Source organism: Nomascus leucogenys, chromosome 2 (assembly GCF_006542625.1).
Source record: "Nomascus leucogenys isolate Asia chromosome 2, Asia_NLE_v1, whole genome shotgun sequence".
Classification (NCBI taxonomy): Eukaryota; Metazoa; Chordata; class Mammalia; order Primates; family Hylobatidae; genus Nomascus; species Nomascus leucogenys.
This window is the reverse complement of record NC_044382.1, coordinates 111,053,647-111,080,649: the sequence shown is the minus strand read 5'-3', so window position 1 is coordinate 111,080,649 and position 27,003 is coordinate 111,053,647. Positions and strand designations below refer to the sequence as shown.

Here is a 27,003-nt window from a genome sequence, read left to right as displayed (position 1 = left end):
TCTTTCCCTGTATGGCAACTCCTCAATTCAAATACACATCAAACCCTATTTCTGTGCCTCTAAGAAATTCTACTTTGTGCCTTTAAGTAAATTCTACTTAACCTAATAAAGATAGTGACAATAACCTTTAGAAATTACTTTGTAGATTTAAAGAAGACAGTTAATATTAAAATACCCAGTCCAGTACATATCATAAAGTAGGTGTTACTAAATTATAGCTATTATAATTACTAACTGAAAAAACAAACTAATTGCAACATGTCTGCTTCAACCTGTGGTTTACATAATATTTTAAAAATCAGCTCCTTTTTCCTAGTCAAGCATTTGGATTTTCATAATAGAAAACAAAAAACCCTTTTAGGGCCGGGCACGGTGGCTCATGCCTGTAATCCCAGCACTTTGGGACGCCAAGGCGGGCGGATTACTTGAGGTCAGGAGTTTGAGAACAGCCTGGCTTACATGGTGAAACCCCATCTCTACTAAAAATACAAAAATTAGCCAGGTGTGGTGGCGGGCACCTGTAATCTCAGCTACTTAGGAGGCAGAGGCACGAGAATTGCTTGAACCCCAGAGGCGGAGTTTGCAGTGAGCTGAGATCGCGCCACTGCACTCCAGCCTGGGAGACAGAGCGAGACTCGGTCTCAAAAATAAATAAATAAATAAATAAATAAATAAATAAAATAAATAAATAAAATAAATAAAATTTTAAAAAGCCCCTTTATGTTTCTAGCCCTCTATTTTCTTAATAAGTCACTGTGGCTACTACAGCTAATTGGTTCCTGGCTTTGCCAAATGAGGCTGTATCTGTACTTTCTCCATCTCTTTTAGCATATCTTTGGAAAAAGAACTCTCTCTACTCCACTGTTCTGAATGTCATTCCTCCAGAATTCCCTAAAGCCTCTCCTGTCTTCTCTCTTTTCTTTTTTATTAATAAATACAACTTCTTTACCTCATATCTGACTCACAGGCTATACATACACTCACTTAGAGCTTGAGTTGTTGTGGAGGTGGGGAGAGACTCTCCTCTGACATAACATATCCTTCAGGCTTTTCCATCTTCTCTCTTCCTTTACAAGCTCCAACACTGTCCAAAAGAATTTTCTGTAATAATGGATGTAATCTCTGTCTGCACTGTCCAACCTAATAGCTGCTAGACAGACACATGGGGCTGAGTACTTTGTAAATGGCTAGTGCACCTGAGAAACTTAATTTTTAATTTTTTACTTTGAATTAATTTATATTCAAAACATAAATATTTTCACCTAGTGTTTACCATATTGGATGGTCCAGGGCTACTTGCTGATTCATTCTTCCTTACATCCTTTTCCCACCCTAAATTGGATGCATTTCTTTCCACTTCCTATTTCACCATTGTATGACTTCTCCAAGAGGTAAGGGATCCTAATTGCCAATGCTAATAGACTCTTTATTTTGATCTATTGGGAGGCTGTGGTCCTGTTCAAAGTGCCCTTCAGAACCTCTCTCCTTATAATGTTGTTCTTTACAGGTCTTCTCTATCTATCATCTGTGCTTCCTCTTTTTACTGTCCATCATGTAAAAAAGGCTGGTGTTTCGGGAAGTCTGTCCCTGAAACATTTTTCCCCTGGCTAAAGCCTCTTCCTACTAAGTGATCTCAGTCACTTACAAAACTTAAGCTACCACTTCCAAGCACATGACTACCAAGCCTGGAGCTCTCCTAACACCAAACTGGTGTTACAAAACTGTCTTCTGGAAAATCCCACTTGGATGTCTATCTGTCTCATTTGAACTTAAAATGTCTAAAATGGAGCTCTTAATATTCTCATCATATTTTAACCTTTTAATAGTATCTCTCTTAGTGATGACACTTTTTTGAGTAAATCAACTCAGAAAACTGTATTCTTCTCTCTCTAACCAGTGAATCACAAGGTCCAACCTAGGCTGATTTGCAACATCAACTTTTCCCTCCTTACCACCAGTATTCATTTGGGAATCTTACCCTTTGATTGTCATAGTGAAAGACTCTTCTCCTTCCTCAGAAAGGACCCCCATCTCTGCTCTGGATGACAAAATCTGTCTAGGATGGTATTAAAAGTGGCTCTACCTCTACGGAACTGATGCGTGGTTAATGGCACCCTACCCACCTTGGACACTCCTGGGTTATATCCCCATAGCTACCTTTTCCGCAGCTCTGTTCAGCTATGTATTTCTGAGTGGTATTTTCTTTTCTTTTTTTTTTTTTCCACTGGATTAACTTTGATTTTGATTTGTGGCAGTCTTAACTGATTTTCCCTTCGGGTTAAAGTCAATTTGGTTTATTGATTGTTTAGTTATTAGTATCCCACAACATTTATTCTCTAGCCTTAGAGAAATAAAACACATGACCATGGTGAACAGCTCAAGGATCACAAATGAAGTGAACTTTATTATTTCTTCCCCTTATAGGGCTCATTTGATTGAAAAGCAATCAGAAATCAACTTTTCGTCCTTTTTAAGAAAATGAGACAAATATAAAAAAGGAGAAGACAGAAGATGATGGCTTTCATAACTACCATGCACATAGATCTATATTGGAAAGCCTAACTGTGTGATAAATGATCATTCACATCTGCCTATTCCGTTATTAGGAAACCAATTCAAAACAGCATTCAATCAGCTTCCCAGAGCCTTGGGGGGTATTTAGAATTGTGTTTGATAGATGAGTTCAATAAATAAAGACTTGTGAAGTGCTCATAAATCATAAGAAACCAATAAATTTTTAGTGAATAGGCATACAAACAAAAACTGTATCTTCTATAGAACAGCAAAGTGGCATAGAGAGTGCTTGGAATTAGTTAAGAAGATGTTACTAAAATTATTTGTGTTTTATTAGAGGATCAAAGGAATGCCCTATTTTGAACAAATCAATGAAATATAAATTTGAGCTACCATGCCCAGCCTTTATTTAACTCTTCCCATAAACTGTTTACAACTGTAACTTTAGCAGGCTTTGACAGTGGACTATTGTGTTTTTAACTGGCAACCTTGTTCCCTTGATTCTGCTTATTTGATAAAACATGCCAATGGTAATTCATTTTTGTTAGCATAAAACCACTGTGAAATTACTGTTTCACAGAAGGTGTCCGAAGACCTTTAACTATCTGGGGTCATGGAGTATTTTCCCTCAAAAATTATATTTTTGTCATATTCTCTCTGCCTTGGGAATACAGTAGCTTATTCTGACCTTTGAGTAGAAAGATTGATTATATGAGGGCACAAAGACTACAATGAGGAGATTTTGGAGCAAACTGAATAAAACATGTTAAAGGCTGTTTCTGCAGCCAAATAAATGTTGTCTAGAGCATAATACATAATAACAAGGACATACTGTTATTATAGATTTTGACTTTCAATTCTGCCTGGAATTTAAGACACTGAATCTTCCCAATACAACAGACATAAGATTCAACACTACATCTAGACTTCGAATATTAAAGAAGTGAGTCACTCAAATTCAGAACTCTTAAATGTAATTGTGTAGATTTTTGCTTCCATCTAGTAAGCTTCTTAGTTTCAAGCCCATATTCTTTGCTTAATCAATGGTTATAGAAAGTTCAGGATGTTTATAGCTTTGGTATAGTGAACATATATAAGAAATTATAATGCATAAGAAATAAAGAGAACTTACAAAATGTGTTAATTTTCTAAAAGTGCCAACCTTAATATATACGAGGAGTGTGTGTGTGTGTGTGTGTGTGTGTGTGTGTGTGTGTGTGTGTCTGCTTTGGAAGACATCAGTATGAACTTCCTTATTCTATATAGTCTCCTAGGATTCATTTCCTCCATGCAGAATCACTGCCTAATTGAGTCTATTGTATACTTTATTGTACTTATTACATACATAGGTAATTCTTCACTCACAATGTCTTTGAAGGACGGTGACATTTTAGTTTGTTTTAAATATCCATTTGTATTTTTCTCCCTGTAGGCAGACATAATCAACTCATTCGCAGATAAACTCACTTATATGCAAATGGGTTATTTTCAAATTGATATAGGCAGGAATATGCATGTATTATGCAGCCATTAAAAATCACTCTTGCCAATAATTTTTACCATTGGAGAAAATATTCAAGGTATATTTTTTAAAAAGGGCCATGAAATTGTGTATACATTATAATTAAAATAATGTCCATTACATATGCATATATTTAATATGTAAATATATGCATAATATATATTTCACATACATATATGTACTCATATTTCTGGGGACTATGGATGATTTCTATTTGTATATTTATACTTTACATAATATCCTTATCTTTTATAATGAATATTATTTTAAAAAATCAGTCAAAATAAGCATTATTTTTAAAGAAATCCCTACAGACTCAATTAAAGCCTCATTAAAATGTTTCCTATTGTTGCATGATCCCGGACAACATGATAAGTAAAACTGTCATATAATGATGATTTTGTGGTGTCTCTGTAATTACATCTTTTGAGACAGAATCTGAGGTACACTTGCTTTACACCAGATTTTGTTCTACAGAGAGCAGATGTAGACAAAGATATTGTGAAAGGTTAGTGTGTTTGTGAGTAAGCACAGACTGGATTTGCACAACTTAGATGTCAAGACATCTAGTTAATTTCTAATCAAGATTAATATTCTGGCAAAACATCAATAGCTAGCAATTTTCGAGATATGAATTTCAAAGAAAATATTTATATTTCTCCCGGAGAAACAGAGTACTAAATAAATCTGTGTTTCAAAGATCACTGGCTTTCTTTAAAGATCACTAACTTTCTTTGAATTTTTTTCCTCCATGTCAGAGATAACCCCCACTTCCTGTTTATTTGTGGCATGGCTACATTTCTTTCTTTTAGTCTATGGAATATGATTATTTCTATCTCTCCCCTCCTTTTTTTTCTATCTTAGTAAAGGTCATTTCCTCTTTATAACATAACATTTATTACATATCTTTTTTTTTTTTTTTTTTTTTTTTTTTTTTTTTTTTTTGAGACGGAGTCTCGCTCTGTCGCCCAGGCTGGAGTGCAGTGGTGTGATCTCGGCTCACTGCAAGCTCCGCTTCCCGGGTTCACGCCATTCTCCTGCCTCAGCCTCTCCAAGTAGCTGGGACTACAGGCGCCCGCCACCACGCCCGGCTAATTTTTTTTATATTTTTAGTAGAGATGGGGTTTCACCGTGGTCTCAATCTCCTGACCTCATGATCCGCCCGCCTTGGCCTCCCACAGTGCTGGGATTACAAGCGTGAGCCACTGCGCCCGGCCCATTTATTACATATCTTGACTTATATCTTTCTACCTGCTTTCCAATGTATTAAGACAGGAAGTAAATATATATATTATACTATATATAGTACAATTTAAATAGCATTTATTTAATATATATATGTGTGTATGTGCATATATACACACATACACACATATATACACTATATATAGTATTAACCAGATGGAACTATCTACATCACTTACAGAACTATCTGTACCCACTAACAGGTATAGAGCTTGTCCATGAGTACATATCCACTCAAGTCTTTTCTTCCTAACCCACATTATTCTGTTTTCTACAGGGGTTTGACATCTTCTGTAGGACCAACATAGATGGTGTCTGTTAGCTTGTGGCTAGCACAACCACAATAACGTGGGCTTTTGCTTATTGGGGCTAAAAAGTATTAAAATAATTGTACAATCTGAACAAATACTACACAAATTGTTTTGGCCACAACACCAAATAAGGTGAAAAGTGAAGTTTGAGGGCTTACTTTAAAAATTAACATACATGGTATAATTTATTTGAATAATCAAAGCCCCCTTATTAGCTACTTGGTCAAGTTGACTTTCCAAAGAATGCATACAAATAGACACTTTGTGCAAACAAATATCTCTAAGAAGAATGAAATACTCTTTCAGCAATGAGGAGATTTGCCCTATGTGTTGTAAGGAGATAGATTGATCTCATTAGTGCATCAAATGAACTATGTGTACAAATGTGCATGTGGTACATTTCTGTATTTCTCTTTTAATTCTAGGCTGGTGGTCCCCATAGATCAGTAGGATCATACACAGACTATGCTAGCCATTGAAATGGCTTTTCGTTAGGCTACTGTCTTTACCGTCTTTAGAGATGACATTTTAATGGGCCCACTAATTTCAACATATGAATAACACAGCCTATTTTCTGCAATATGAAAATTGATAATATCAGAATGCTTTTTTCTTCTCAAGTTAAATACCTTTAGTTACAGCATTTTTATTCACAAACAGAAGAAAATAGAAACTGCAGGAAAATAATTTCTTATGTGTCCATAGAATTATTCTCTGGGACCAGTAAGACTTTGGGTATATTTGTATATTTGGGTATATAGATAGTGTTCACCTCTGAATATTATATATATGCTATAAAACACAAAAGGGTAAATGAATGGCAAGGTATGAAAGTATTTTAAAGAATCTGGTTTGTAGGTGTATATAACACCTCCTAAATCCTACTATTTGGAAAGAACAGATGAAATATAACATTTAATACTGCTTCACTAACAAAACCCCTGGGTTTTTAACCTTTTAGAAGTGTCAGTGTTTCCCTTGATCAACTTGACTAACTTCAAAAGGAAACCATAGTCCAACTGCAGTTTCCATAGAAACATACCATTTTATAAGATGCATCTACTAAATGGTGGTATCTCATTCCATATTGTTTCATATATGTTGTTATTTGTAAATGTATTCTAAGACGAAATCATTTTAAACACATACATTTCAAATAGCATGTGAAATGTCAAAATAATTCATTGAAAGTCTTAACAAACTTCAGCAGAAGTTACAGTAAACATTCTGAATACTACTATATTTGGGCTGCTATTACTGGCTTACTTACAAATATATAAACAGGATTGATAAATTTAGCTATTTTAAATTACTCAGCCATTTAGTGCTTTGAGCTAAGCTGTATTTTTTGAAGGTCACTTTGTTAGAATGAGATATTATAAAACATCCGCTGTGTAATTTAAAAACCTTAGGATTATAGTTTACTTTATGCTTCTTTCAGAGTGCATTTTCCCCTTTCTAAAGTCTCAATTGTTTAATTTTGTAAAAACTATTCATACAAGAGTGATATTTTTGAACTAGACCTAATGTAATATATTTTGAAGAATTCCAATAGCAGCTAGCAATAAGAAACAGGAAACTTCTATATGTTGCTAACAGAAAAATCCTTTCTATTTCTATTTGTGCTGTCAGTAGAAGTGGGTTTGCATTAACATGAAACTAATGTTTAAAAATGTGTATCCTAGGCCAAAAACAACTTGATAGGATAACAAACTCCAATGCCTAACCCAAAGCACTATCTTCCAAACAACTGGCAAAAAACCAAGATTCAAGGAAGTAATTTTTTAGTACCAGCACATGCAGTATATGACATACAAGCATCAAACATTACCACTTTCAATAAACAGAACAGGGGAAGAATGATGCTTTTTTTTAAACTCTGCAGATGGCAACTTAACACAAAACTATAGATATATAAGACAATAATCACTCCTACCTTGATGAAGGCAGAGAAGAATGACTTATAGAGGTAAGATGTGGATTTAATTCTTAATTTCTTTTTTTCTTGAATCTCAAATCTACTTAATGAACATACCATACAAAATATACAATAATTTAAATGTTTAAGGTTATTAGATTTCAAAAGCAGCCCGCCAATGGTTTTTAATGATTATACTTGCACTTATTTGTACCATACATAAAAATTATAATATTAAATGAAGTAAAACAAAGACAGAAAATGAAACAGCACTAAATTATATGAAGGAATTTTACTTTCAAAGCTAAAGTGCAATAATTGACCATTTTCTCATGAATTATGCATTGTATAAAAATAGCAATACATAGGGTTTGAGGCAGATATAGAGAGACATATGATATCTCAGTAACTTTACAATTTGGTTGCCTATTTGGAAATTGATACTTTTATAGGACTAGTTATAGAAATAAGCATACATACCCTGGTCTAACACTTCTTCTTCTTCTCGTTTTGGCTGAAGTAGTAAAGGAATCTTATCTTTATATTCTGTTTCTGTAAAGGATCAAAGAAGCTGAGCATAAATTTGCAGTATGTATTACATACTTAAAAGAGTTTATTGGAAATAGTCCATCAACATAAAAATACTATTCAGGGTCTTGTGCTTATTACAGTATTAAGAATTTATAAGACAGAAATGCTCTAATTCATAAGCTCCCCACCCCCCACCCCCCAGAACAACCTACCAATTACGAGACATCTGACTTAATAACTAGGTCAACTACCCTTTCAATAATATATAAATGATATAGAATTTTCAAAATGCATTGACAAAATGACTTATACTTGTTTTCTTAAATTAAATGTAGCACTGTTTTAAGAACATTTAAGAACACTTTAAGGCATATTCTATAAATACAGTAGAATCTTAATAAATGGCCAGAATGCTATGCTAACTTCTCTCATAAAATTTCCACTAGAAAGAAATAAGAAGCTGCTCTAGCATGTTAAGACTGAACTTGCAAAACTCAATCCAGTCTCAGCATACTTCATGCAATAAAACAGGGAGTACGCTTTGCAATTTTAAGTTAAAAAGTGACAGTCAATATGACCATTTTGCAGAGGAACAACATGTATATGTTAAATAACAATTCTGAGAATTAGATAAAAAAGTCAAGCCTAGCAATGTTTCACAAATCAATAATTGTTCTTTGCCTGAAGAAGCCCATTAAATGGATAATTTAAAGTATGGCTGGAGATGATAACCATTTTCCCTGGCAAACTGTAGTGATCTTTAGAACATGGTGCATAAATTCATAAACTGTGTAAGCCATTACTGGTTAGGGAAGGAGTTAGATGAGGAAATGAGAAAACATGAATTAAGTGAAGAAAGGTCTACATTTATGGGACTGGTCCCAAAATGAATCTGTTTCACCCCTGGCTGAGATTTTCGTCTTTAACTGTTCTGTGGGGACATGTCAGGGAGGGGATATAGGATATGAAAGAGAAAAATGAGAAAATAAGAAATATGTGTGTACATGTGATGGGTAGACAGAAGAAGGGAATAAAGATGATTTTAAATATAGTCAAACAAGATACATACAAAAATATAAAATACAAAATCATATATTACTTTATATTAAACATCAATTATTACCTTTATGATGTTCATGCATCATAACCATATCAGACTTCACGGGAATTGGAATGTTGGCCTCTGGTGGTATGGTTCCGAACATATCTGGAGCTACATTCTGGGTACAGGTCATGAAAGAAACTGCATGCTTGGCTTCCATGTAATACATAATGTATAAGTTGCACATTTCATCACTAGACGTGCCACTGCAGGCAAAAAAAAAAAAAGATATAACAAATCAACCATTCACATAAAACACATGCTTAATGCAAGAAAAATGCAGCCATTAGATCTGCCAGCAATGGATTCAAAGGTAGAAATATTGTGCATTTATTTTATAGCTTTCATTAAAACCCATCACAGTTTTCAACATCAAAAGCACATTGTCAAAAGCATATTTCCACTTAACAATGGAGTGTCAGTTTGCAGGCACACCATGAACACTACTAAATACCACTGATGAAAATGGCATTTTAGTAGATGAGGGATATGGTACTTTCTTTTCTCTCTCGAATCTTTTTATTCTTTAGTCCCCTCCTATTTGCTAAAACTCATAGACTGGGAAAAGTTATTGTTCTCATGGAAAATCTTTATTATTTCCTTAACAATGGTAAAAATCAGAAACCTTTAATAGAATTATCATATATTATTTACTGTAAGTCTTTAAAAATGGCTTTTCATCTTAAGATCAAAAGTCCTAGACCTTGTTTTTGGTTAACTGCCTCCTTCCTTATGGCCAGATGAATCTAGAATCATGTGTCCACACTAAGACATTCAAAGTGTATCCCTGATGTCTGACTTAGCAGCTAGGCTTTTATAGCAAGGTTGAAAAGAATGCCTCAGGAATGACTCAAAATGAAATCAGCACTAATCTTTTTTAAGGGTTGAGATGTGACGGAAGTAGTGCTGTACAGTTGAATGACTCAATGTTAAAAAAAAGATTTTAAAACAGTGGATATTTCCAAGAAAAAAGTTCCCAATGATAGAAAAAATATCTAATAGTTTACAAAGTATGTATTCTGCTTCCTTACTTCACATGGATTATTATATATTTCATTCTCTTTAGTATTATTAGGAAGGAGCTATTTAAGTACACCTTCACAAGACTTTTATATAGCAAAGTTGTTTGGGCAAAGGAACATGTCCATTTTAGTATTAGTATTGACAATTTTTAGCAAGCCTACACTAATAAAAAAAAAAAAAGCTATGAGGTAGATTATTTGATGTGCAGAAATACATCAGTGTTGATTTTTCCAGCAATGTCATGCAGCACTCACTTTCTCTCCATAGCAACAGTATGACATCAGCAAGGGAAGGAAAAAAATAAAAATCTTTTCCAAACAGGGGTTTGATTTCTCTAAGCTTTGAAAACGTAGAGCCCTTGAGAGACCACAGGAATAAGCCCCTGCCACGGGAAGCTCTGTTTATGCTTTAGAAATCATTTGGCTTCTCACTCTCTGAATCTGATGCCTGTCAATGTAATTGCCTCTCCCGTGAAATATAAGCAAATAGTGAAGTGCAAACCTAAACAAACATCTGTTCACTACACATGTCTTCATGGTGTCAAAACACCATTCCTAAGAATTACATTTTAACAGCCTTGGAGTTGGTCAGTATGTGCTATAAAAGGAATGGCTGTTGCAAAAATAATGAACTGGAGCCTCCTGCCATATTATCCTTCTCTTTCCTGCTTAAAAAAAAAGGAGGTATATGTAGATCAACTGAGCAAAAAGGAAAAAGGAATTTAAGATGTGGCTCTAGCTTTAAAAACCTTTAATCATCTTGCAGAGAGGAAAAGCAAAATAATCATTTAAACATCTCAAATTAATGAAAGGAAAAACATTTTAAATTCATATAATAATTCATGAAACTTGCAACTCATCAATGGATGGGTCCTTCCATATTTTCTCTTTTTGGGAATGTCAATACCCATGCTTTCACTGGAGAATGTATACCCACCCACAACAGCATATGTAAGACAGCCAGTATCCTGATTTTTTTCCTTATTAAAAAACTACACACAATGAAGTAACTATCACTGCTGGTCTAAATATTGTTGGTCCCTTGGGCCAGTGTGTTCTCTGTTGCATAAATGGAAATTGTTTATTCTGTGAGCTATTATATGTTTTTATAAAATACTTAGAGAGGGAATTCTAGAATTTTTTTTACTCTTTCTAATTTTCTTCTAGAGTGGTATTTCCACAATTATTACCACAAAACTTTGGTCCTTGAAATGCTTACAGAAGAATTGAGAAAAACTTACCATATGACCGGCCGGGCACGGTAGCTCACGCCTGTAATACCAGCACTTTGGGAGGCCGAGGTGGGTGGATCATGAGGTCAGGAGTTCAAGACCAGCCTGGCCAAGATGGTGAAACCTCGTCTCTACTAAAAATGCAAAAATTAGCTGGGCGCAGTGGCAGGTGCCTGTAATCCCAACTACTCAGGAGGCTGAGGCAGGAGAATTACTTGAACCTAGGCGCAGAGGTTGCAGTGAGCTGAGATTGCGCGCCACTGCACTCCAGCCTAGGTGACAGACTGAGACTCTGTCTCAAACAAAAAAAGAAAAGAAAAGAAAAAAGCAAACAAACAAACAAAAATCTTACCATATGACCAAATGAAAATGTTGGTCTATACAAGTTAAACAATGTTGTACTGCCTGATCCTTTAATACACAATGTGCTCATGACTGTGTGGCGGGGTCGGCGGGTGGATACAGTAGATTCTATTCCCCAAATGAATCTGACCGGGCTCCTTTGTGCTGCTGTATGTTCCAGGGCATAATTTAGAAAAGTTGTACTGTAAGACTTGCTCTTACATAGGTAGAAACAAAATGCTAGTATTGTTTAAGAATGACCAATCAAAAGGATTTCTTCAATAGTGTAGTGCGCATGTAGTAAAGCTATATAAAGCAATTCAAATGAATATACATAGATATGCATACAGATGTGTAGCTAGAAATGTTTCATAACATGTCTTATCTGTATAAAGACAGGTAGATATCTATATATATTCTATCTATATCCTTCTATCTGTCCATCTGTCCATCCATTCAGATAAACACACAGTTCAAGCTTTCAGAAAAATCCATTAGAGATTTAAGAAGCAACTAATACTGCAAAGCTTCAAAATAACTAATATAAAATATCTTGTTAATAGATATTTCCTCAAAGATAATTTTGGTGCTTTTAAATGTGTTACATGTATATTTGGAAGGACTTGTTTTTAACATACATTTGAAAAAAAATTGTACTAAAAGTAAAAATTTCATTTCAAATAAGTGAAAGGTAATTAATCTGAGAACAAGGAATTAAACTGCGCAATGTCGGCTAAGAGTAAATCAGGACAATAATTTACTCTTACTAAATTAAATTCATTGTTATCACCAAAAAGCAGTAAGTAACAATTAAAAAACAAAAGAAAATTATAGATAGTAATTATGGAGAAGAATATGAAATAAAAAGGTGGCATAAGTTTAGAATAATTATATACTAATATTGGAGACAAAGGCAGCAATTGCTATATTAGAAATAGTGTGTACCAAAGTACAAGGTTACATGTTTGAAAAACACATGTACTTAAGTATAGCAAATAAAGGAAAATCAGTAACTTTCTAAATAATGTAACTCTGTCCTCTACAACTTATGATCACACTTTATTATTTTAAATAGCATATTTGAGAAAATAAAAAATAAAAATATAAGCTAATGTTGCAAGTTATTTACTCAAAAGTGAATTATCTTACCATGTACTGAATTAACTTTTGAGAAAAATTACGCATATATGTGTAAGAGTATACATAATGTATGTGTGTACACACATGCACATATACATACACACACAATACACTAATTCAATTACACATATATTATGTGTTAATTTGATACACATATAAATGTGTTCGCCTTTACACACATGATTTTCTGAGACATATTAATCAGCTCACCAATACAGTTCATTTGGGGTACCAATTCTATGATTCAAAATTGAATTTGATCAAATAATTTAGGAATCTTTGCTATCACAAGGAAAATTTCATTAAAAGAGCTGAACAAAAAGAGTCATACTTTATTCCTTTCCATCTATAATTAGACTTGTAGTCAAGGTAACTCTGAGCTCCTGTGTGACAGAGAAACTATCATATGCTAAAAATGTTAGGAGTCAAATCATCCTTAGTATCAGCATCACAGTTTGCTTATTTTATTTTACAATCATTCACCTTTCATTCAAAAACAAAAAATCTCATTTTAAAACAACTTGCTTTCTGTATTCCTAAAGGAGTATTTTGACACATGTACCCTTAATTTCCACAGAGATCAACATATGCAATTCAACTCTGCTAATCTGAGTGATTTATTAACATGAGAAAGTAGGAAGGGAGATTATGTCAACTGAATGGCCCTTTAAACATTCTCCAATGCCAGTATGATTCCTTAAAATGATGACTGCTGGCATTACTTACATTCCAAAATTACAGTAGTGCATTTATTTCATCTTCTTGAATAATAAAGTGCTTATGTGATAACTTCCTGTTTTATACTGGCATACTTAGTATAAATAGCTTTAGGTCCGACATACTGTGTGAGCCTGAAAATTGGGAGCCCTCGATAAATATGTGTTGAATGAAGGAAGAATTAATAGTCCTGCTTAATAAATGTTTACAACTTCATATGACATAGCATGTTTGCCCTAGTATATTATACTACTGAATAGGTCAAATTTTTGTACTCAATTGATCTGTGGGATTTCTGAAAACATTTATTTATATCCATATCTGTTTATCCATCTGTTTAATCTATTTACCTAGGTTCCATGAGAGCTTTTATAAAAATATATTAGAAAGATATGTAATACAGATTTAGGCCGGGCGCAGTGGCTCACGCTTGTAATCCCAGCACTTTGGGAGGCCGAGGCGGGCGGATCACGAGGTCAGGAGATTGAGATCACGGTGAAACCCCGTCTCTACTAAAAAAATACAAAAAATTAGCCGGGCGTGGTGGCGGGTGCCCTGTAGTCCCAGCTACTCCGAGAGGCTGAGGCAGGAGAATGGCGTGAACCCGGGAGGCAGAGCTTGCAGTGAGCCGAGATCGCGCCACTGCACTCCAGCCTGGGCGACAGAGCGAGACTCCGTCTCAAAAAAAAAAAAAAAAAAAAAAAAAAAAAGAAAGAAAGATATGTAATACAGATTTAATAAAGTACCAAGTAATCTGAAATGCATGACTTAAAAAATTCCAAATATCATTGTATTCCATGACTATACCGCAAGCACTCCACTAGCTCAAGAATTCTTTCCTCTACCCCCTTTATATTCAACAAATGTTAGGCTTGAAAATAGGCAAAATCGGTAATATTGATTTTAGAAATAAATATAAAAACTTCAAAGAAGTCATTTTACAAAACTGTTAATCATTTCTTAAAAAGTTTCATGGTGCTTTTAAATGTATACATTAAGAAGTTATCTATCATGTAACTTTATATTTGCATGTAGTATATTTAAAAATGCAGATTAAAGTGCTATGTTGGTATCCATGAACATTCATATTTTAATGAAATGACCCATTCCAAATGAAAAGTATGACCAACAAAACTGACCAAATTGGTAAATATTATCTACCTTGTCCCAATAACTAATATTAAATTTTAGCATATAAACTTTTAGCCTGATTAGCTGACTTAATGAGCTTAATTGGCTGACTTAATTAAATACTGTTTTTATTTAAACTTGACTAAACATTTGAAATGAATTAAGAGAAGTATCATCCTGAATATAAAATATGTGACGCAGTCAAGCACAAAATATTGCTTCTTCATAGAACAATTAATAGTACTATGTTGTCAGTATATATAATACTTTGGTGCAACTTTATTTAGGCTATATTATTCATATTCACTATTTAAAAATAAATATAATATATGGGTAAAACATTTTACCATTAAGTATATTAATATATCTCATATAAAATATACCTACTTTTAAAGTAGTTTTTATTATTAATATTACTTTTGATTGACAAATAATGGTAAGCATTTAATCATATGTTCTCACTTATAAATATGAGCTAAGCCACACAGAGGCAAAGGCATAAGAATGATATAATGGACTTTGGGAACTCAGTGGGGAAGAGTGGGAAGGGGTTAAGGATAAAAAAAACTACATATTGGGTACAGTGTACATTGCTTGGGTGACAGGTGCACCTAAATCGCAGAAATCCCTAAACAACTTACCCATGTAACAAAAAACCACCTGTTCCCCAAAAACTATTGAAATAAAAAATAATTTTGTAATATAAGGTACAATGTGATTTTTTAATATATGGATACAGTGTGGTACTATTAAATCAAACTAATTAACAAATCCATCACTTTGCTTACCTATCTTTTTTTAATTTTTTTTTTTTTTTTATTTTGAGACGGAGACAGGGATTCACTGCTCCTGTTATTTGCTCTGTAGCCCAGTCTGAAGTGCAATGGTGCGATCTTGGCTCACTGCAATCTCTTCCTTCCAGGTTCAAGCAATTCTCCAGCCTCAGCCTCCCAAGTAGCTGGGACTATGGGCATCCACCATCATGCCCGGCTAATTTTTGTATTTTTGTAGAGATGGGGTTTCACCATGTTGGCCAAACTGGTCTTGAACTCCTGACCTCAGGCAATCCACCAGCCTTGGCCTCCCAAAGTGCTGGATTACAGGCATGAACAATTGTACTTGGCCCTATCATTTTTTTAATCATGAAATATTTGACATTCCTCTCTTAGTTATTTTGAAAGATATAGTGCGTTATATTGACTATAGTCATTCTTCTGTGCAATAGATCTCAAAATCTATTCCTCCTATCTGAAACTTTATGTCCTCTGATCAACAATTCCTATTACCTCCTTTCCCACTCTTCAGTAACCATCATTCTATTCTGTATCTCTATGAGTTCAACTTTTTTAGACTCCACATATAACTGAGATCCTGTGGTATTTGTATTAATATATCTGTGCCTGGCTTATTTCACTTAATACATCCTTCAGATTCATCCACCTTGTCACAAATGACAAGATTTCCCCCCTTGTAAAGGCTAAATAGTATTCCATCACGTATGCGTAAAACATATTTTCTTTACGCATTCATCCATTTATGGACACTCACGTGGTTAAATCCATCTCCTGTTTTTATATCGTGGTATTTTTTTTTTTTTTTTTTTTTGAGACAGAGTCTCGCTGTCGCCCAGGCTGGAGTACAGTGGCGTGATCTCGGCTCACTGCAGGCTCCGCCCCCCGGGGTTCACGCCATTCTCCTGCCTCAGCCTCCCGAGTAGCTGGGACTACAGGCGCCTGCCACCTCGCCCGGCTAATTTTTTGTATTTTTAGTAGAGACGGGGTTTCACTGTGTTAGCCAGGATGGTCTCAATCTCCTGACCTCGCGATCCGCCCGCCTCGGCCTCCCAAAGTGCTGGGATTACAGGTGTGAACCACTGCGCCCCGCCTACATCGTGGTATTTTAAGATGAATCCCTATTATGGGAAAATCAGCGTCTACTTTTAAGTGCTGTTCATTAGTTACCCATGATTGTTCTAACCAAGCAGTTCCAAATTTTCTCCAGTTTCAAAATTTCTAGCTTAATACAGTTAAGCTTGGTTTTGGTAGAAGAATCACTCAACTGTAAATCTTCCTGGTAGGCTACTGTCAACGGTTTTTCTGTAAAACCTAGTTTCTATGTAACCACAGAACAGAAAGGTTTAAAATTTGAAGCTGAGAGTTCTCCCAGTACACGGAGGAGGCACCTACTGGCCCCAGCCTATCCTTAGTTAAGTGTGATTTATACCTATGTGTGCTTCAGGCTCAGGGCTCAAATCTGTGTCCTGTGGGAATGTGTGTTTGTATGTGTGGGTTGGAGGTAGGTGGGAAAAGAGAAGAGGGAGAGGAGACATATAGATTTACAGAGTATCATTTAATTTAACCGACATCATAAATTACTAGTTTATTTCACTGGTCACATTCTCAACTGTGATCCTGTAAATAATCTACGGAGGTTGTGCCTATTATTTTATAAAACAGAGACACATTGCTGTTGTTATTTGTCTAAAAATAAAAAGCACATTAACTGCTATGAGAACATTATCCATTATTATGAAAACTTTTATTCATACTTAAATGTATTAAAACTTGTCTTGTTTGTCATTCCACTGGTAAAAAAATTGCTTCTGTAGTAGAAATTAAATATTCAGAATATGGACTCACCCAATAAGTTAATTTCCTATAATTCCTTTCTATTTCATTTTTATTACAAAATGGTGTTTCCTTTAGCCCACATGAGATTTATGAAAGGATAAATTAGTGTAGTCATTTTAGGGTATTATTTTAAAGCAAAATGCACATTTTAAAAAAGACAAGAATTATTCTAGACTCATGACTGAAAGGGGCCTCCAGAGATCACTTTGGCCTCCCATCCTAGTACTATAACAAGTCATTAATTTCAATGGCAGATATTACCTCACAGACAGAACTCAAAAGGATAGAATTTGGCCAAAGTAACAAACCTCCCCCCGCAAACTGTAAAGAGCCCTCTAGGCAAAAAATTCTATTTTTTTCCACACTTAAAACTTGTAAGCCAATGCAAGTAATGTGTTGAAAGGGATTTTTTTACTGCTCTATTTACTTACTACAAAGGTTAATAACACAACCTGGGGCATTTAAGTAAACTACCTATGGCTTTGCACTGACATAAAATGAACAACTGATGGATACCTCTGAATCATGTTACCTCATGTATTTAAAGATTGTTAAGAAGGGACTTGTTATGCTCTTTCTTTCAAATCTAGTTATGCCTCCTTTGTCAGTCTTTTTCTTACCATCATCGTTTCCTATAATTCAATAATACTATTGCTTTCCTGAAGTCTCTTGCCCAAATTTAGCAAATTTATCCAAAAGCAAAGCTGTTGGAAACTATTTCTGTAACAGAAATTGATAAAGGTTTATTTGTTTTATCCTTAGCCTTAAAGTTTATGCTTACTAATATAAAAAAGCCATTTAGAGTGACATAAAAATTCTTTTACACCATATCAAATGCCCCTGCTTTCTTTTTTAAACCTGCCTCAGTACCTTTTCCCTTTCTCCATACAGCCAACAGTTAGTGTTGCTATCACAAGAATCATCTTTAGGGCATCTAAAGCATATTTTCAGATGCTCACTTTCTGTAACTTCTCTTTGATTAAGACATAAATGGTTTAAAACTCTAGCTTCCAGATGGCATCAGTAAATATTTTAAAACCTTGTTTAACATAAAAAGAAGTATCCTTGAGTCTTTTCTATCAAAAAGCATGAAAAGAAACTACCTTTCATTTTTCATTTAGGTAAGTTTTTTTTGAAAGAGTTCATAGCGCTTTGAAAATTTTATGTAGTGTTATAGAATATAATTATTTCAAGTAGGCTCAGTATTTCAAAAATTATTTAAAAGGCTCGACATTCTTTTTGATAAAGTGTTGCATATTATTATCCTTATTTAGTAGACTAAACAACTGGAAATTATTAAATTCACAGGAGTTTCAACATCATGGTTTTGAGTATTTAATGGGAATCACCAAATGTAGACCCTGTGAACACAGGGCAAAAAGGCACTTGAGAAAAAAAATTTTCATTATCATTACATTTTCTTTATTAAGATGAGCCTGAGAAAGTAATATGAAGTCTTTGATAACTGTAATATTTAGAGGTATGATACCAAAGGTTTTGAGGAAGTAAGAAAAAGAGAAGCACAAAAAAATGAGCACATGTTCTGGGGTTTATCCGAATCAATCAGCTTTGAAATGATAAAATGCCACAGTTTGTTGTAATTGTCCATGACAGGACAAAAAATGTACAATTTATTCACAAAGATAGCTGTCACCTGTAATCACGCCTTATCCCAATAAAATATCTTTAAATAATGAAATGTACAGAATCATACCCAATGTGTGTGGCTTCTGTCCTTCCTTCACCAGTGAATACACATCTTGCCGCCAGGAGGTCACCAAAACTTACATCAACTGGGTGCTCCACAGGGTAGAAAGCCTGCCAAAAAGACAAACACAATGAATCACTAATGTTACCAATAAAATCCAGAACTACATGTTTGATTGTGTTGAGGTATGTTTCTCCTTTACCCCTTTTTTGAGGATTTTATCATGAAGGGATGTTGAATTTTATCAAAGGCTTTTTCAGCATCCATTCAACTGATCAGAGGGTTTTTGACCTTAACTCTATTGATATGATACATCACAGAGCCACATGCTTTAATAATGTGAAGCCTGGTACACTCTGGGTAGAGAGAATGAAGACAGACAGTGAAACAGACACACACACACGTACACATACACAAATAATCACTTAATAAAAACAGTTCACCTTTAATCACTGGATAAAAACACTTCACCTTTAATTAATCACTTCTACTTTATGACAAGAGCACCAAACTTTGAAATAAACAAATAAATACTATTAGCAAATGCATCCTATAAAAATCAGAATAAATGTGATAATAGAAGAGCTGTCTGAAGTACTGTCTTTGAATAAATGATGGGATGTAAAAGGCCACCAACATGTTTTGACCATATTGAGAAAATTGATAAAGAGAGCACCAAATTGGAAGTTGCAAAAAGGAGGTTATATAGCTCAGTTATACAGTTAAGGCAGATTTAGAGATTTTTAGAGAAATTCACAAGAGTTGCATAATAATTTTTAAAAATTACTTTCTGCTGGTTAATATTTTTTTCTCTCAAAATTAAACTAGATTTTACACACCTGTGGCAGCTGAGGGCTCTGCCGTCCAATCAGTGTCCACTGTCCATTTCTTACTCTGTATCCACTTACTACCTTACCTGTAATAAACACAAATTTTAATCATATAATAAGGTATTAGAAAAACAAAAGGCATATTTACTTTCCTACTTTAAAGTAGAAATCTGAGTATTTTCAGAGCCACAAATACTGAGTATCTTAATAAAAACAATATGATAAAACAGCATAAAATATTTCAAGGTCTTATATGAAATCAGTTTCATTGAAACAGACTTAAGGTCAAACACAATTTGCATTTTAATTTATGGCACCAGGAAGCACAATGGTAAATATTTATAATTTAACATGTAAAGTTCTTACCTAAATGGTGAGTGTGAACTCTATAGGCAAAGACATGCATTGGATAATTTTTATAATGGCATGAAATGTCAGAATTCACCACTGTGGGAAATAAAAACACAGACGAAAGTCACTATTCAACTGGAAAATGACATTATTCTTATCTAAAATTATGCATAGGGTATTCACAAGATGCTAGGGACTGAGGTTTTCTTATGACTTAAACACACAGATATTAAGCACTTACTCTGTGCCAGCCACTTTACTCACATGAATTAAGAACCCCTTGCCTTATATTTTTATTTTATTCATAAACAGAATGACTAGAACCAAATCAAAATACTCTGTTAGTGAAAACATAGGCTTAATTTGTTACCTTTAGCTTGAAATTTATCCAGTTGAGAAAGCTTAAAAATTGGTTTTTATTTTTGGAACGAAAGAATTTTTGAAAAATTGAATGCAGACACCTAACATCACTAGATTGACAGTTCCTGTTGAGAAGAGGCCATTTCATACTGTTCCTTCCTTATAGTCTAACACAGTAGCTATTCAATAAATATTTATTTTATAATAGATGAAAAAATGGTAACAAATAGACCATACTGGTCATTAACTTTAAGAGATTCCCAGTGAAAACAAATGAACAATATTTCATATGGCACTTTCATCAGAGGATCGTAAAATATATTGATAAATAATAATATACTTATCCTCATTGCTTCTAGTAAGCTTGGGAGAATCAGCTAGTATCATCCCCATTTTGCAAGTAGAGAAATAAGCCAACTATATCCAAGTTTAAAGACTAAGTTGGTGATGGATTTGCTAGTCATTTAATTTTTAAATCTTTCTATGTAGAAGTTTATGTCACTGCTCATTATGCAGTGTGTCCTCTGCATCTCAAGCATGGATGATTTATTGTTAAATACTCAAGATTTATTCTTTAATTTATATAATACACACCTACCCAAGGGCCTCAATTCCTAGCATCTCAATAAAGAATGCAAAAGTAATAAATCTCTGGCTTGGAATAATACAAAAATCTATTTTAAATCCAAGGACAATAAAGTATTGGTTTATTTTTCCAAGACATAAAAATATTGATTATTTTTAAAGTTTATAAAAAATACACTATAAATCCATTTCTACAGATTAGGTAATGAGGTAATGGCAAATATTAAAAAATCATTACTCACCTTTTTCTCCTGCTGGGATAACAGTGTCAACAGACATCATAAGGTACATGCCAGCAATTAAAGGCTGTCTGCAGAAAAAAATAATATTTTTCTAAAATACCTGAAAGAGTCAAAATGACTGTTTTGGAAAAACAGCATATACCTCAAACTTTGGTTTATAAAATGTGATGCTTGTGAAAATTAAAATGAAATAGAAAAAGAGGAAGAATTTTTCTGCTTAAAAAATACTTTTTCATGTGAAGGCAGACTCTAAATGGTTCCTGTGATAGCTAACTTTACGTGTCAACTTGGCCAGGTGCCTGGTTGTTTGGTCAAACACCAGTCTAGGTGTTGCTGGGTAGGTGATTTTTAAATGTGATTAACCTTTAAATTAAACTTCGAGTAAAGCAGATTATTTTCCATAGTGTGGGCAGGCTTCATCCAGTCCATTGAAAGTCTGAAGAGAAAAGACTAAGGTCCCCTCAAAAGGAAAGGATTTTGCCTGTGAATTGCCTTTGGACTCAAGAATGCAACATCAACCCTTCCTTGAATTTCCAATTGGCCCAGTGGATTTAGGACTTAATCAGTCCCCACAATAGTGTCAGCCATTCCCTTACAACTCTGTCGCTTTCTCTCTATTCTATCGGTTCAGGTTTCTTTGGAGAACCCTGACTAATCAGCTCTCATGATTTCTAGCTGTGACATACATGCCCTGGTCTAATCCCCTTCCCTTTAATGTGGGCTAAGAGAAGTATGGTAACATCTTTTTAAACATTTTTAACATTTTTTTTATTTCCATAGATTTTTGGGGAACAGGTGGTATTTGGTTATCTAAGTTTTTTAGTGGTGATTTCTGAGATTCTGGTGCACCCATCACCCAAGCAGTATACACTGAACTCAATTAGTAGCCTTTTATCCCTCACCTCCTTCCCATCCTTTCCCCCAGGGAGTCCTCAAAGTCCATTGTATCATTCTTATGCCTTTGCATCCTCATAGCTTAGCTCCCACTTATCAGTGAGAACATACAATGTTTGGTTTTCCATTCCTGAGTTACTTAGTAGCTTATCTTTAACAAATAGAATATGGCAAAAGTAATGGTATGCCACTTCGAACATTAGGTTACTGAAAGACTCTGGCTTCCATCTTGCATGCATGCCCTCTCTTGCTTTTTTTGCTTACTTTCTATGATGGAGGCCAGGTGCCATATCGTGAGCTGCCCTGTTTATAGCCCACTTGGCAAGGATATGAGGGCGACCTCCAGCCAACGCTCAGCAGAGAACTGAAGCCTGCCGACAACCATGTGAGTGATGTTGGAAGTGGCTCCTCCCCAGCCAAGCCTTAAGCTGACTGAAGCCCCAGCCAAGATTCTGACTACAGCCTCTGTGTGAGAACACATGCCTGAGGATCCAGCTAAGTGTGCCCAATTACTGACATACAGGAAAATGAGATAATACATATTTGTTGTTTTAAGCCAGTTTAGGTTAATTTTTACCCACAGATAATTAATACAGTAAACTTCCCACACTAAGTTCACAAAGATGTTAAAGTTGCTGCTCCTCTAGGAAAAATGGAAGTACTTACGGCAGACGTGTGAGGTGTAAGGACACACCAGAACAGTCCTTGTGATTATCTGAAAACACACATAGAAACACATATCTTAAATATTAAAATGTAGAAAATGGATTTCAAACTAGTAAGTTTGAAATGATTATAACCAAATATTTTAAAACACAAGTTATGTTTCATCTGTATGGTTCTTTATGATTTACTGAGTACTTTCATATCCAGTAATTCCTTTAATTGCCAATGTATCATAACAGCAAAAACAAAACTATCATTTCATGCAGTCTATGATATTTCTTAACTCATCAAACTGACCAATATATTTACTTTCCTGCAGACATACTAGATACTAGAAAGTTGTTACTACTCTCTATGCATTATCTGTATTGTTGAAAAACCCAGAAAAGTTGCTGAACTAAAATAGTTTGCTCCATGCTGCACCAAACAAAAGACTTTTTTATTTTTTAAGAAGTGTAGTTCATAATTTAGGTTTTTATACACTTTAGGCATTGCTGAATTCTACTGACATTCATATATTCTTTATTTCAAAATAGAATTTTATTATTGTAGAGACTTTTAATTTCTTCCAGTACAGCTTTCCACAGTTTGACCTAAGAGCCCATATGCTTGCACATATACACAGTGAGAAGTCCCAGTGGGAGCAACTTGAATGCCCTCAAACAAGGTGGTCTAGAGGCCAGCAGGGGTCCTGGATCCACAGCTGCTCCTATAGCAGGTGGCAGTTTTGATAAGCAGCATATTTCAGCCTCAGTGTTTGGTGTGAAGATTATGACCTCCAACACGATCCTTGCCACAGTGATGCACTATTATTTCCATAACCTCTATGCTGATCTTACTTCTGTGAACTCAGAAACTTCAACTAGTTTTGCATATTTCCCTGATGATATGCAGTGTGCTCTGACTTTGCCCTTCTGTTGTAATACAGTACTTGGGCCACAAGATATGAAACCTCCTAAGAATTAATTCATTTCAATTCACTAGGCTATATATAAAATCTGTCTCTGACATGCATCATCATAAAAGCATTTGACAGTTAAAATGTTTACTGCAATAAAAATTGATGCTTCCGCTAATATTTTACTACATAAAATGAAAAAACATAATCAGTACTGAGAGAGTTAAGAACTGTACAGAAAATGAACTCAGAATATCAAAATCATATAACCTGGCTGGAAAAGCCAGCTGGATAGACTTATTCTGTGACTAGAATAAAAGTAAAGGAGAGAGGGGAGGAGAAGAATAGATAGGAAAGTTAACTTAGAGCCGAAGACCACAGAAATGGAATCCCACTGCTTAAAAAACGGATGGGAACTGTCGTGAATCAAAAAACTAAAATAGTCAAATAAGAGGACTGAATTTGAAGGAAAGGCAGAATGGAAGCAAAATATATTTATATATATTTTACATATATTTAGTTTATATATAGTTTATATAAGCTATATGAACTATAGATTTACATTTCAATATAAATATTGAATTTATATTTCAATATAAATGTTGCACATTTCCACATGCCAAATTTGTCAAGTAGAAGGTTTGGGATTCATTTGTATTTTTCAATCCCGCACAATTATTTGATCATAGGATAGTGCCTTACAGGACCATCATCAGTTTTCAACGAGGTGCTCACTCGTCTCTTAGACGAGTTCCTTTGTCTAAGAGAAGTAAAATCTAGGTACTTAATACTCAATAGATTAGCACTAGTGCTCAATATTTATACCAGTAAGAAACTCTAAGTAGTCTACAACTGAGATAACTTAAGTAAAGAACTTAGCACTCTATTTGCAGCATAGGAAAAAATCACTAAATGCTTAGTTATTATTATTCTATTGGTATATTCCAAAAAAAATACAGTACATGAATATTTTATTTTTAAGAAATGTATTTTCACAGTTATGAATGTGAAATTTCTTTAATGAAAGAAACTGAAGCACATAAAATTTCTCCAAGTAATAACACAGGACTAGAAGAAAGCAGGAAAAACATGGGAAAATTAAAAGAGTAAAATAGTTAAAAAAAAAAAAAAAGAAATTAGAATTGAAATTTTGTATGTTATTGTGCAAAACATGTTCTCAGAAGGGTCTGCACTAGCTAGATACAGAATAAAATCATAAGTGAAGCAAAGAAATTTTAGTAAGATAAATATCATGGTCTGGGTAAAAGGAAATTCTTAGAGGCCATGGGACCGTAAAGAAGTTGATAATGTTTTGGGGTCCATGCATTCCTTGACCAGACCCAAGACAACCTTTTTTTTTTTCTGAGTTTTGGGCTTGAAGTCAGTTCAACGGGATCCTAGGTCTGTAGAAAAGACAGTGAGGTCATTTTTGTGTTGATCATGAAATTATTCTTTCAATGTACATTCAGTTATTCTGTACAACATTATCATGCAAAAGTCTTAACGGCTGTTCTTTTCAGGTGGTTTCATTTATTCTTATTTTAGTTTTATTATTCCAAAGTAAATATTCTTTCTTTCATTGGGTTGGGCTCCAGGTTAACTCTCTCTCAAAGGTACACAGGCAAATACTCGGCCTTTAGCTACTAATGTCCTGTGTTTACAGAGAATTGAACCCCAAGACATCCCTGTTAAAAAGATTTTTCATAGTGGTTGTTCTCTTGCAGTAAAAATAATTTTAGTGTAAGGGGTTTCGAGATATGGAGATGAAACTTCATTTACTAGATAGGTATGAGGTAAAACTGAGAGGGATATTTCATTATGTCATTATATTCCATGATAATGTCATATGCATGTACAAGAAGCTTTTGTAATGTTGAAGACATTTACAGTGGAAAAGTTGAAATAATAATTTTTAAAAAGAAATGTAAAATAGCCAAGTCTGATAATGCTTTAGAGGCCATCACAACATAGGACAGTATTGCAGTGCTGGTGATTGGGTGGTAAGACTTCCAAAGACTAGTCTGATAATGAAAGAAATGAGTATTTCCAGATACTGGATGAGACATGAAAAAAGCATTCAATCAGAATCTAATTTTAAGGAAGATGAAACTGAATGACTGCTTCACAAGGGTCTGAGCTTGCCTTTGAGAAATTGCTTTCCTCTGCTTAGGCAGAGATGTATAACCACGCCGAATTATTTTATCAGTTATATAGACCCATAGAATCTCAGAACCGAAAGGGAAAACAGACATGATGGAGTTCAAATCTTACACTTTATGGATAGGGAAAAAGAGGTCACAGAGATTAAGTGTGTTGCCTCTTAAAGTAATTCAGCGAATTGGTGACACATCGAGTATCAAATATAATTCTCTAATATTAATGCTTAATAAGTGCTATTTACTAGAAAAAAAGGCAAAAATAAAAAACAACGTTCTCTATCTTAGAGATTTCCAAGGTTAAAATTCCTTGGAAGCTAAGATAGAGGAATTAAACAGAATGGATAAGTAACCAGTGGTACTTAAGGACATTCACTTAAGTAGGAAGCTCAATTCTCTTAATGGGAGGTGAATGCATGGGATATGAGGTTATTCATCCCAAACTATTTAGCTTGCTTTTCTCATAATAGCTTGTAGTTCCTGCTTGGATTCATAGCTAAGTAGTAAAGTATGTGGAATAATGCATGATAATAACCTACTACATCTTAGGTTCTTAGATGATCTTAGATGGTTCTGTTGGTCTCTCCTAATTTTTCCTCTAGAGATAGTGCTCTATACTTTATGAGCTCATCTTGTCCTGGTTGTTTCCTGCTTCAATAAAAAGATAGATTAACCGCTGATCCTGAGGGAACCAATGTATTGTTATAAACTACGTCTCACTAATTGGGAAAGTCCTTCAGAAAGACATTTTTAGAGTGATTTTCAATTCACCACACTCTCCTAGGAAGGTGAAGGTAAAGGTTAGAGCACACTCATTTCCTACTATTCCAAGCCACCCTTTTGGATAATGGATTCTTTCTTTAAGGAGATACTAAAAAGTATGTCTGAAACCATTGGCAAGTCTTAGGAAAAACAAAAAGAAGTAGCATCTTCAATAATAAAAATTAGGCTGGGCA

At 34.4% G+C, this 27,003-nt stretch overlaps 1 protein-coding gene across 9 annotated transcripts in view; it reads right to left on the bottom strand.

Annotated features, from left to right (window-relative positions):
* The window catches only part of PAM (peptidylglycine alpha-amidating monooxygenase), a 273,239-nt gene that overhangs the window by 59,327 nt on the left and 186,909 nt on the right, over positions 1-27,003 (bottom strand). For all 9 annotated transcript variants that reach the window (XM_030817276.1, XM_030817286.1, XM_030817310.1 and 6 more), the window contains exons 8-14: positions 22,994-23,042; positions 21,434-21,501; positions 20,262-20,342; positions 19,905-19,981; positions 19,072-19,175; positions 9,165-9,349; positions 7,991-8,062 (exon numbers count right to left, since the gene is read on the bottom strand). In XM_030817276.1, coding sequence (XP_030673136.1) covers positions 7,991-8,062; positions 9,165-9,349; positions 19,072-19,175; positions 19,905-19,981; positions 20,262-20,342; positions 21,434-21,501; positions 22,994-23,042 — 636 coding nt within the window. The remainder of the gene's footprint in view (positions 1-7,990; positions 8,063-9,164; positions 9,350-19,071; positions 19,176-19,904; positions 19,982-20,261; positions 20,343-21,433; positions 21,502-22,993; positions 23,043-27,003) is intronic.